Source organism: Zophobas morio, unplaced genomic scaffold, assembly GCF_036711695.1.
Source record: "Zophobas morio isolate AGI-343-1 ecotype UQ-CSIRO unplaced genomic scaffold, CSIRO_AGI_Zmor_V1 ptg000024l, whole genome shotgun sequence".
NCBI lineage: Eukaryota > Metazoa > Arthropoda > Insecta > Coleoptera > Tenebrionidae > Zophobas > Zophobas morio.
In genome coordinates this window covers 20,136,125-20,148,904 of record NW_026972129.1, presented here as the reverse complement: position 1 = coordinate 20,148,904, position 12,780 = coordinate 20,136,125, and the positions used below count along the sequence as shown (strand labels likewise).

General features: G+C 34.6%; 1 protein-coding gene across 5 annotated transcripts in view; it reads right to left on the bottom strand.

The window, feature by feature from the left end:
• Nucleotides 1–6,207: 6,207 nt before the first annotated feature.
• Nucleotides 6,208–12,780, bottom strand: part of LOC135134978 (irregular chiasm C-roughest protein-like) — a 198,854-nt gene continuing 192,281 nt past the window's right edge. For 2 of the 5 annotated variants that reach the window (XM_064063905.1, XM_064063906.1), the window contains 3 exons: nt 11,364–12,083; nt 8,099–8,361; nt 6,208–8,044 (listed from right to left, as the gene is read on the bottom strand). In XM_064063905.1, coding sequence (XP_063919975.1) covers nt 7,472–8,044; nt 8,099–8,361; nt 11,364–12,083 — 1,556 coding nt within the window. In that variant the 3' untranslated portion in view covers nt 6,208–7,471. The remainder of the gene's footprint in view (nt 8,045–8,098; nt 8,362–11,363; nt 12,084–12,780) is intronic. The other 3 variants (XM_064063909.1, XM_064063907.1, XM_064063908.1) reach the window with 3 other exon arrangements.

Here is a 12,780-nt window from a genome sequence, read left to right as displayed (position 1 = left end):
ATGTCGAAGAAAATACTCGTGAAAGCTGCCTGATTAAACCAATGAGTGCGGATAATGACGTTTGCTTTTCTCAGTCTGTGTTAAGAACTTTTTTGAAAAACATACCAGATGTTAATGAAACGTGTGAAGAAGAAAATACAATTTTACGTGCATTTGACAACTCTCAAATAGATGTGACTTCTGTTGATCAGAGAAATGACTCTAATTCAAAAATTTTGTCTTCTAATAACATTATTAGCTATGAAGGCTTAAAATATGTAGCAGGTTATATTGCACATAGGTTTAGGGATAAATATCAGAATTTGGGAGTTCAAACTCAACATTTATTCTTTGATCACACTGCACCGGATTGGCTGCAATTTATTTCAAAAGGGCATTTAATGTATCCAAGTTCTGATCTTCTTAAAGCAGCAACAACGATGGAAACTGAATTTCATATTTTCCATGGAGATTCCCTGAATAACGAAACTTTAATATTTAACAAATTAGCCAACAAAACAATTGAAAAAATACCAGATATAAATATTCCATATGAAGTCATTCTCTGTCTAGCTCGAACTAGAACTTACATACGACTGAAAGAGTTAAACAGAAAAGTCCATTTTATAAATAATCAGCGAAAATTAAACCGAAAAATGTCTAAATTTACAAACGCAAAAAAATAATGTAAAATGACTTTATGTTTAACATTTTAATAAGAACATTTTTACATAATAGTTGCCAGAATTTTTAATTTGTACCTTACTTTGTTTTAATGTATATATTTTTATGGGTATCTTATAATGAAACCATATATTAATATAAAATAGAAAAACAATAAATTTTACATTTAGTAGTTACAGTCATTCTACTTCACACAGTTTTATTCGCTTTTATGTAAGTTGTCAAATTTACATATCCATCTAATTGCGACTGCTCAGTTTGCAATGGATTAACACGGTCGTTTCAAGCAGGTCTTTTGTATCTTGTGATCAGCAAATGACAAAAAACAGTACATATTGTAGTCTATTAAAGTTATAAAATAAAGGATTTGCAGTAAAATATTGATATACGTTCTTTTTCATATTTTAAACAGGTACGCACCGTGGTTGCTTATGATTGTTTCTGCAGGGTTGCTCCGAATCTGACGTCACACGGCCGAGAAAGACAGAGCTAGTCATGCGCACCGCCACACCATTATACTCACACCACGCTCCAATCCATTCAATTATTGGCTAAAATTTTGTGGTTTGTATATGGTTCATAGTGATATATCGTTGTTTTTGTGAAATCTTACATACAAGGGGTGAGTTGTGTTATTCAGCTGTTTATAAAAGGTCATTTGGTTGTATAAACAATTTTCTCACCATTTAAGTGTGATTAATATAAGGTAACTTTTGTAATCATAAATTTGCTGGATGGATCATATTTAAACAGGTTGTCAATAATACATAAATGTATAAGACCAATGACAATTACTCAAGCAGTTGACTGAAGTTCTGTCACATATTTTGTAGTGAAGGCTAATTCGACATGGCATTAACTTCCAGTCTAAATTTAGGACGATTATGAATTTTACCATGGAAGGGAAATCGTTGCCTATTATTTGATAATTGCTTTGATTTAATAGCAGAAGTTGAATTCGTCCTAAATGTAATATTAGCTTTAGATTTGGATCTAGACTTAGATCTTAGATTTCTTTTATCGAAGGCTCTGCGTATACATACGTATGCACTTAAGGAGTAAGTTAAATAATTATATTGTTTGCTTTATATGAAGCAATTTTGAGGTTTAAATTTTATTTTGTCGATTGTACTTCATTCTTCTTCTTTTCAGTCAATGGCTAAATTTTATTTTTTTATAGAGCACATTGTTGTTATCTTCTTATTATTTGACTTTCGTATTTTTCATTGGGTGATTTTTAACTGTATCACCATATGTATTTTCCAACAATTTAAAGCATTGTTTATGCCAGTTTTTTCGGTTTTTCCATTTTTCAGTATTTTCATTTATGAGTCAAATGATATGACCCACTAGGTAGTTAATGCTGCTAATTATTGTACGACATATTTTAGACAAATAAAGTTGTGCAATCCGTCCAAATCTTTAAAATTTTGATAATAAAATAATGGTGTTTGAATAATCTGACGCGTGTTATAGCCAACAATACAATAATTGTCACTGTTATGTGTTGGCAACTGTGTTGTAGGTGTTGATTTGGACCATTTGATTGAACATTAAGCTTTAAATGCATCATTAATTTAATACGTCTACAATAGACGCCTCTCGACCTAAATCTGTAATTAGATATTTAGTGGGCTACATGTCATTTCAGTTGACTGGCATTTGTGCTTAAATGTGTGTGTCTGCACGGAATAGTCGGTAATGTGAGAAGAACAACAAGACCATAATGCCTAAACCGCAAAGCAGATGGCATTAAGTTTATTTGTGTGTGACAGCGAAATTTTCTGTTATAATTATAATTAAGATCCTCCATATGTATAAGACAATAGGAATTAAATTTGTCTAACCACTACTTTATATCGGGTGAGCTACATAATTCGTGATCGTAGTTGGCTATGTTTTAGAAAACGGATATCGGTATTTATTAAACTCTTGACGTATTTCTCTCTAGCTGACAAACAATTGTAGGTAAATGTTAAGACTTTGACAACTTAATGACTTTTTCACAGTCGTATCGAACAAGTGTAGATTGAAGTTAAAATAGTCTAAATAAAAGCCTGGTCAAAAGTGTTACGTCACCAGATTCTTTTTTTTCGCATGTCGTTTCTGAAATGAACTTTGAAAGCTGTGATTCATTTCATCAACTCATGTGAATTTATAACCTTTAAAATCAGTTTGACATCGAAATGACAACTATCTCGAACAGGATGACAAACACTACGACATACGGAAAAAAATACAATAAATTAGAAGGCAGATCAGATTTTTTATTAGACATCTGGAAATCAAGATGACAATCTGAATTTGTATCGATATGCGATTGATTTTGTATTGAATTTGACACAACGTAAAAGTGAGATTGTACGGGATTTATGTGAGACTAACTCGCATCCAAATTTTATATACCTACTTTTAAATTAAGTAAAATTTTGGTTTTTCAGACGCCGGTACCGGTGTGAATGTTCCTCGCGCTAGTGCAAATTACTTCAAAAATTAGACAAATTTCAAACTCGTTCCTCCAAAACAAAAAGGATTCACGAGATTTTTCAAATCATTTAAAAAACACAAGGGGTTCTCAAGATTCCTTCAAACTACGTCAAAAACTAGGCACAAGGGATCCCCGAGATTCTTTCAAACTACTTCAAAACTAGAACAAAATGGGTTCCCGAGATTCTTTCAAACTACTCCGAAAACCAAACACAAGAGATCCCCGAGATTCTTTCGAACAACTTCAAAAACCAAATGCGAGGGATCACCCAGATTCTTTCAAACTATTTCAAAAACCAAACCAAAGTGATCCCCGAAATTCTCAAACTACTTCAAAAACCAGGCACAAGGGGTTCCCGCTATTCTCTCAAACTACTTTAGAACCAAAACAAAAGTGATCTCCGGGATTCTTTCTAACTATTTAAAACAGCAGATACAAGGGGTCCTCGAGATTCTGTCGAACTACTTCAAAAACCAGACACAAGGAGTCCTCGAAATTCTTTGTGAAACTACTTCAAAAATAAAACAAATGGGGTCCCGAAATTCTTTCTAATTACTTCAAAGACAAAACACAAGGAGTCCCCGAGATTCTTTTAAACTACTTCAAAAATCAGACACACGGGTCCTCGAGTTAAATGATAAATGAAGTAAAATTTCGGCCCTTCAGGCGCCAGTCAAAAATTTTTCCCAAGCTGGTCCATCAGGTCCCATCCGTGCTTGGATCGCAACTTGATGAATAAATACAGCACTTCTAAAATGCTTATTTCTACTACTTTTAGTCAGAATTTTTGTGCTCAGTAATTTTAATTGAGAATATACGTCACAGTTTACAAATACAAAGAAAATTATTTTGGATAAATCAAATTACAACTTTTCCGAAACACATGAACATCCAGAAAAAAATTGAACTAAAATAGCAATTACAAAACAAGTTATCATTTGTTCTACATTTCGCTGAACTTGAAGTTATTTGAATTTGCGAGAGATGTAAGATTCTACAAATTTATCTGAACAATACCATTGAATTAAACAACAGAGCAACAAATTTGATATGTTTTAGTACTGTTTGAACCAAAGTGACTACCCGAGTTGTCTATGTGGTGTCACTAAACGTCGGTTTTGGATTTCTTGTTTACCGTACACACAAATACATTTGAGATTCTTTACAATAGATGATGATCATCGGGCAAGTTGGAGAATGAAGAAAGAAATTGCATGAAGTTCTTATATTTAATGTACTTCTAACGGTAAAATTGTTTCTTTATTTCATGCAATCTTTAAAAATTTTGCATTTTTATTTTATTCTTTCATTTGTGTATTTTATTAATGTTAAGGCCCCAATTTTTAACACATTATTATATGTCATTCTAGAATACTTTGGCCATGTTTTAGATGCTGTTTAAATAATTATATTTATATTATAACGATGTAAAATAAATGTTAATTTACAATATTCGATAAAAATTTACTTATTTGGACTGGATCGTTTTTTTTAAGTTATTGTTTACTTTTCATAACCTTTGTATTTGATATTCAAAATTTAATTTGAACATTGATTAGTTTTGAAAGGAAAGACTGAAAGTTATCATCAGTTAAATTAGTATCATTATGGGTTCGAAACGTGGAGGAATATTTCGTGCTTATTTTGTGGTATCAATTAGATGTTCTATGACTTGAATGTTGAATGTATTCTCGGATACTCCTCTCACAGTGGTGTGTGTACCAAAACCATGTTATCGTGCTTTCGAGCACAGTTAATAAGTAAGTTTATTATATCATACGGGGATTCGATTCACGGTGGAATCTTCATGAACTTAATTTGGTTTAACCAGTAACTTAAGTTCTTTTTTGTGTAAAATTTTTAATAAATGTGGCTTAATTAAATGTCGTTATTTTTTTTGTCATTTTAGTGCTTGCTTAATTACTATTCTAATTTCCAAGAATATTAGACTTAAAATGCACCCACCCTAGTCTAAAGGTGATAATTTTCCTCTCATTGTCATTGTTCACCTAAATGTTTATTCGCAATACCGGATTCCTCGAGCAGAAATCAGGCATCTTCTGTTTGTCTCCTTATGAGACCTCTAGATATCGCGTAAGTACCTATATCGGGGTGGTTTGTATGGAGCTATGGTAAATAGGTACGAAGAAACAGAAAGACGAGGTTTGTTTTTAACAGCCCTTGGATTAAATTATTAAAGATGTTCCCTCCATGTTTTTGCATTCTAATTACGCATTTGAACGCATACCGCCATTTTAAAACACAACAGCTCTATTTTGATGACGATCACAGTTCATAGTTACTTTTTAAAGTTTTCGCGGGTTTTTAAATTTTTGTACATATCTCAATTTTGGTGGGGTGTTTGGGATATCACAAAATCTACATATATTTGAATCAAACGTTTTTTAATACTTTACTTTTAATGTTGAAGGATAATAATAACAATAGGTTTAATAGCATACTATACCATACCATACGGAGTTTGGCTTAATTTGACGTAAATCACTGTTGACATAACCCTTAACTAATCACATTTTGTCGCTGAATATCGACAAATCAATTATGATAATATAAATACATGGATCTCTGCTGCACCTGGTTAATTTTGATACCGACAGGTGGATACAGAATGATATGAAATAAAATAAACGGAATATGAATATTTCTTTATAACTAGATTATTATATTCTTTCATAAGTATTTTATGTATCACTAGTCCTATTGGTCGAGTATATATAAGTTTTCAAGATGGCAGTGGTAGAGGGAAATTGGAGCAACAGGGTAGTCTTTGTTGGATGAATAGTTACTTGTTTCACATTTTTATCCAGGTAATGTTCTTTGGGAGGGTATGAAAGGAGATTGTTTTCAACGGATTTTTGTTAGTGGATAATTTAGTGCCCATTTTTGTTCAAAGTCTTCAGACATCCCTGACGAAAGATGTGAAGCAATTTTTTTCTTCGGTTACGACTATAGTTGTAAAATGAAAGCTTTACTATTTTATAACAAATATTGGTGAAGAAGGAAAACCAATAAAACTCTAAAATTAAGTAGGCATGTTTATTTTACAATCACAAAGTTTTATAAATATTGCTGTTCGTTAAGATTTAAAAAAATTTATACACAGTAGTAACAGTGTTTTCTAGAATAGAAAACGTCGTAAAATTCTATATGTACAAGTTGAGCTAATATCTATCATCCTTTATAACAGATCACTCATTCGTTCTACAAACTGATAAAAGACACAACTGACACAAATCATGCAAATGAAATTGGAAGATAACATAATCGACGGTTTAACTAAGTATACAAGTATACGAAAATATACACGTAAAAAAGAAATATACAAATATACACGTAATTACAAACGAGAAACTAAAAAAAATGAGCAAATATAATAAAGCAACATATTGCATACGTTTTAAGTACAAGGAATAGATAAATTGCACTTAACAATAAGCAAATGCAATATAGTACGGTACAAAATGTTAGTTAAGTTGGATGCGTCGTTGAATTCACTTAAAAATATACATTTGTTTATAGTTAATATACAAAAAATATCTTTGGTATACTTATCTAAAATTTCCATTCATAACAAATTTATTCCTTTCAATAGTTTTATCAACAATTTCATCTCTCGCCATTAAAAGCTGAGCTACTTCACAAGTTCTGCGAAATGATGGAAATAAATAAATTCTCCTAATAAGTAACAAAATCTGGAATGAAAGTAAAAAAAGAACACAGACATGTTTTACATATTATCTGGAAGCGCATAGATGATTAAATATTTTCTTCACACCGGCAGGTTTTACTTTTTCCAACAATAAAAATTGTCTAGACAACGAAATTTTGAAGTTAGCGTTAACACTGAATCGTAGAAATTTTGAAATGGATTTCAAGAATTGACATCTTAAAAATTGCGTCTGATCGACTCCTGATATGTACACTAATCTATATAATATGAAAACCTGTCTCAATATCCAAATACAAGTAATAAAAAATATCAGCTTTCCGTATTGCACGCATAATTGCATATTTTCCCGATTTCATTGCTTTTGATATCAATATGATATGTGTCTGTTCTCGTCGTCACTTGTATTTGCAGCTGGGGTGAGAGCCAGGTTCGTAGTATAAACTGTACGTTCTGATTAAGTTTTAATCAATAATTCGGTCAATTAATTTAATTGTCTAGATAATGTACATCAATTTCGGCGTAAAAATTCCTACCAAAAACGAGTAGTAGTGAAAAAAATTTCGATTGATACAGTATTCAGTCTTCTCTTTTACAATTGAAACTTAGTAACCACTAGAGTCCCGCGCACACTATACGTGCGTCGCCATAGTGCCTCTCTTTATCGTCGCCATATTGGAATTTGGAACTATATACTGACTCGTTGGCGAATTCGGCAGCCGCGTCACCTGCGGCACCGATCCGTTAGCACCGTTCGCAACCACTGTATTCGCTACATTAGCACTAGCAGTCATCATTGCACTAGAACTAGCTATCCGCGAGTTGTCCCTCGAGTACGGGGGCGGCGCGGGGGTGGCCGCGGGGTTGGCCGTGTTGGGCGTGGGCAGCCCCACGTTGGGGTTCCTCAGGTGGGGGTTCCCGTACGTGGCACTGAACCTCGGGTCTATGTAACCCATGCCCGGCAGACCCCCGTTGGGGATGCTCTGGGCCGCCCCCATGTGGATGTCGGACAGGTCGCTCAGGGGCAGGTTCTGGCTCGACACCGGGATCTGGTGCGACTGCAGCGAGTTGAGCTGAAGACGCGTCGACTGGAGGCTCTCCCGACCGGGGTCCAACGATGACGAAATGGGAGGCTGCATCATTGGGGGGTTGTAGTCGCGGGAGTAGTCGACGTATGGCACGTATCCGTTGTTGTTTTGGCCGTCCTACAAAACAACAAATGGTAACAATGGAACTCAAAAAGTTGATGTGTTTGTTACCTTTGGCGGGAAGCTGGGTTCGGTGTAATCAGCAGAGTACCTATAGATTTCTTGCCCTGAAACATTGACGGGGCCAGCTAAAGGTACACCGATTCGCGTTATAACAGACTCACTTCCTGTTTCGGATTCGGCCCCTGGAATATAATCCATATCACAATGTACGTTACTATTCGAAGATCCGGTCCTGAGATCGAGTTTCAAGTCGGAGATATTGGAACTACGGTCGGATTCTTTGCATTGCTTTTCTATAGTGTTTGCATCAGCTGGAAAGATGCAGATCAGTTAACTTTAGAAGCAGAGATTGGGTATCAGATGATTACAGGGACTGTCATAAGGAAGCCACTTGTGTCTAGTGCACTACTCAGTCCTGTACGTTTAACGAATTCAAAATCAATTCAAACGAAGGATCTTCACAACAATTTAACTAGTCATCCCATATCATTTATTGTAATACGGTATAACATTCAATGTTTAAGCTTTAGTTGGTCATTGATAATGTTCCACACGTAGTTAGATACTAATAATATTATTATTATTTAAAACAAGAACGTGTCACAGATCACAGTCATTTTCAAAATCAAACAAACTTAGTGACAAAGTAGATTCGCAACAATAGCCTACACTTCGTTCGTCAAAATTTTGGAGCTTTAACCACTACATTTAAGTGTCAAAATAGAATGTCACGTGCTATTAGCATGTTCGTAGTGTAAAAAAATGACAAAACTAAAAATATAAGGTTACAATATTTAAAGGTATTTCACACTTTGTGACAGTGGGATAACATTGATGTCCACGATTTTTTAGCCGCGATTATATGACAGTTGACTTTTTGTCTGCTGAATTGAAAATCCAGTTAATAATCTTTCTACAACCATAATCATCATAAGGTTTAAATTACCAGTTAACACACTCATAAAACAGAAACTAACAATGCCTCCTAATGAGTTGTAGGAGGAGGTAGTGCAAGATCGGATAGTCCCATTATTTCCTAGATTAAGGCAGTCGATGATACTTCAGTGTACTGGTCATTTGTGTCCCCTTAGAAATATATAGCGTGCCATTGTTGAAATTTCTAATCTAAGTAGGCAGGTAATATAGGCACGTATGTGTATGCGGGTGAATACGTTGAAAATTGGTCTTATCAACGACACGACTTTTTTCCCAAAATCTACCTAGATTAGAAATTTAAAGAATCGCACGTTACACAATTGTATATAAGTGTGAAAAAAAATGGCCGCTTGAAATATGTTTTAAGCATACTGAAGACAATTTTAAGCTTTACACACGTAATTTGTCAATATTATAGTCTGACTTTGCTTCTAAAATGTAGAACAACATGAAGTACCAAAAAGCCTTTTGACCCTACATCATTTAAGACAACGTCTTTATAAGTTTAATTAACAAAATATATTCTTCAAACCTACAGTGTAACAAATCCGTTAAAGGCCATGAAGAATTTTTTTGAATAATGGATCAAAGCATGCGCTACTGTATTATTAAAAAAAGAATGAACTAAGATTGACAGAAAATCTAAAAATGGTCAGCCTTAAGGCACATTTAGGTGTGAAATTAAATCCTGTCCCATCTCAAATACAACGGATGCACAATTGAAAAAATCGTCAAAGTGGCGTTGCTTTTTGATAGAAGAAAACGTACCGAAAACGCGTGTGTTTTCTTAATCCGTACTGTTGTGTACAATTGACATTTCCGCATTGTCAGTTGTCATCGATTAAATTTTGGGTTTTTTACAGACGTACTTCACAATGTTTATAAAAAACCAAGGCCAATTTGATTTTTCAATTGAACACCCGATACTTGTGTTCGATTTGTAGTTTTATTTTTCTGATTTCTCTTTCATAGTGTCCGAATTGTGTTTACAGGGAATTCTCTTCGCCTCTGAAGTACAACAAGTACCTAATGTAATAATTTCAGGAGATTACGTCAACTGTTTAGTGTGGATGACTATATATTATATATGAAACGCAACAAACTTAAATGAGCTACTTCTGAAATTTCAGAAATTAATTAATGTATTATTATTAATATTTTTACGAAATCGCACGATCAATTCTGAACAGTCAAAGAATAAGAAGTCATCAGTTTTTTCTGGGCATAGACATATTAAATTTGGTAGTACTCAAAAAGTATAACTATGACACATTCTTATAATTTATAAAAAAAATTAGGAAACTCGATTTTGAAATAACTGACAGAACAAATCTTTCGGAAAAGTAAAATATAATATTGGAACTATTTAAAATGTAACAATTTTTTCATTCGTTGTTCCGTTAATTTAAAGTTTCAAATCAAAACTTAATTTATTTATTTTTTTGTTTGATAGCTAGGTTTTATAGTTTACAGTTAAATAAGAACTGAAAATGGTAAAGATTAATTGACACATCTGAAAAATTCAGCGTAGGCAACTAAATTTCAGGTTGATAACCTCCCGATTTTTTTGTTGTTTGTTGTTTCCAGTGTAGAGTTGGAAAATTAAACACTTTAACCATATTGAGTATAATATCTCATTTTAACACGAAACTTGTGCCTTCCCTTCCTCATATATCTCGGATAATATAAAATATCTCAATTTTCCAACAAACTTTTTTTCATTTACATAACCGAATCGCTGCTACAATGAAACCCGCCCCGAGCGTTCGCCCGATTGCGATTTTCCAAAAGCAATAGTTGCGAGTTAGTTTAGATGACAAATTTGCAGAAAAAATTCAATTCAAACTGCGAAATATATTTGACGATACGTAAAAAAGTTATCTGTTTTTCAATAACATTTACTTTAAAGCTGGCGTGTCGGAAAATACGAAACAACGAATGCGATTCTAGCTATTACTTAAAACCGCGTGCAAGTTGTATTTGAAATGAAACTTTTCTAAAGTTAAGTTAAAAACGATTTAGCAGCGAATCGTTAGGAAATGGTCAAGAGAAGGTCAGCATGCATTTTTAACCGATTTTGCAGCGGTATTTTTACTTTTCCGTATAAATTAATTGACTAGGGAACGTGTAATTGAGCTGAAAGTTTAATTTGACGTTAAATTTCGTAATGTGAAGCTCCATTATTGAGGAGTTAGTTTTCCGACTACATACAAACTCCGGGTGAGATTCAGAAAAGTTTGTATTTTCACACTTCAGTTCAGTGAAAAATGAGTTTTTTTGCTCCGAATTTCGGTTAGGTCCCAACATTCAACATCACATAAATTCATTATGAAACAGTTCCTGCTACCATTTAAGTCGACGCATAACCAATACTCACTCTCTGGTGGCGGCTTCTTCTTGTTCTGCTTCTGACACAAGAAAACAACCAGAACCACGATAAATACAAGTATAACTAAAGCTGCGACGCCGACGATTATGATAAGTGATGGGACGCTCTCTGCAAGCAAAGACTCCATTACACAAAAACCCCACCAATAATCACATCCCATACTTTGCTGCATCAAATTTATCTCGACGACGTCGCTTCCATATGGATTACTGACGCTGCAATTATACATTCCAAAGTGTTTCTCCTGAGACTCCCTTATTACCAATGTAGATTTGATGCCCTCGGGCGATGGATCTTCCAGTATCGAGTAATCCTGGTCGCGTAGGTCGACTTCCCTACCGTTGAAGGTCCAAACGATGCGTTCCGGCGGCGGAATCGAGAAAATCGTGCACTCCACACGGACATTATCTCCTTCGATGCCGAACTGGGTCCGATGGCTGACTATAGACGGCGGGCCTTTGAGGTAAATTGTGGCGTCCGCGCCGATTTCCGGAAATCCGGGAACATGGGCCTTGCAAAAATACCTTCCGGCCGTCTCGTGATCGACCCGCAAAGTCAGATTGGGGCTGTTGTGGATGATTCGCTTGTGCTTCTCGTCGTACCACGATATCTCCGGAAAGGGATTACCATCGACGTCACAGGACAGGGTGACGCTGGCTCCAAGGTCGGCCTGGACGGAACGGGGCTTCGTCCGGAATTGCGGACCATCTGAAATTTATAAGCCGTGAGAATTTTGTTGCGGTGTGTGGAGGAAATTGTGCATGCTTGGTTACAAGCGAATGTATAAATTTATAGAAGTTTTATTGCGGTGACCAGGTTCGAAATGACTTGAAGCGGATGTCAAAGGAGAATGGATTAAAATTTGTGGATGCGATTTTGTCCTACATTTTTTTTTAAAGAAATTGCGTAATAGGACACTTGTTTGTCGTAGGAAATGGAAAGATCGCATGTAAATATTCTAGTGGAAGAGAAAACAAAGACTCGCAGTAAATGACTTGTTATTCTACTACCAGGAGTAAATAAAATGAAAATAAAACAGTGATTTAAAAATACTGAGCTTCGTCGACAGAGAGACGATAGTTATAACATTCAGTTAATTAAAACTCAAGATATTATTGAAATGGAAATGTACCATCAAAAGAATATCAGTAAGTAAATCGTTAATCCGTAAAATCATCAATTACAGAAACTCGGTAGAAGCTTAGGAGTCGTCAAACGTAGAACAGAGACATATATACACACGAATATTACCTCATTGTTTGTATATAGCTATGTAAGTACTCAACTTCCGATATTATCACTTTTTTAAGGCAAAGAGAAATTGGACTTTTTTACTGCACACATTTTGCGGAAACATTCCTTTTTCTTAAGGTTACAATTTAATTTACAGAATCCGGGATAGGTT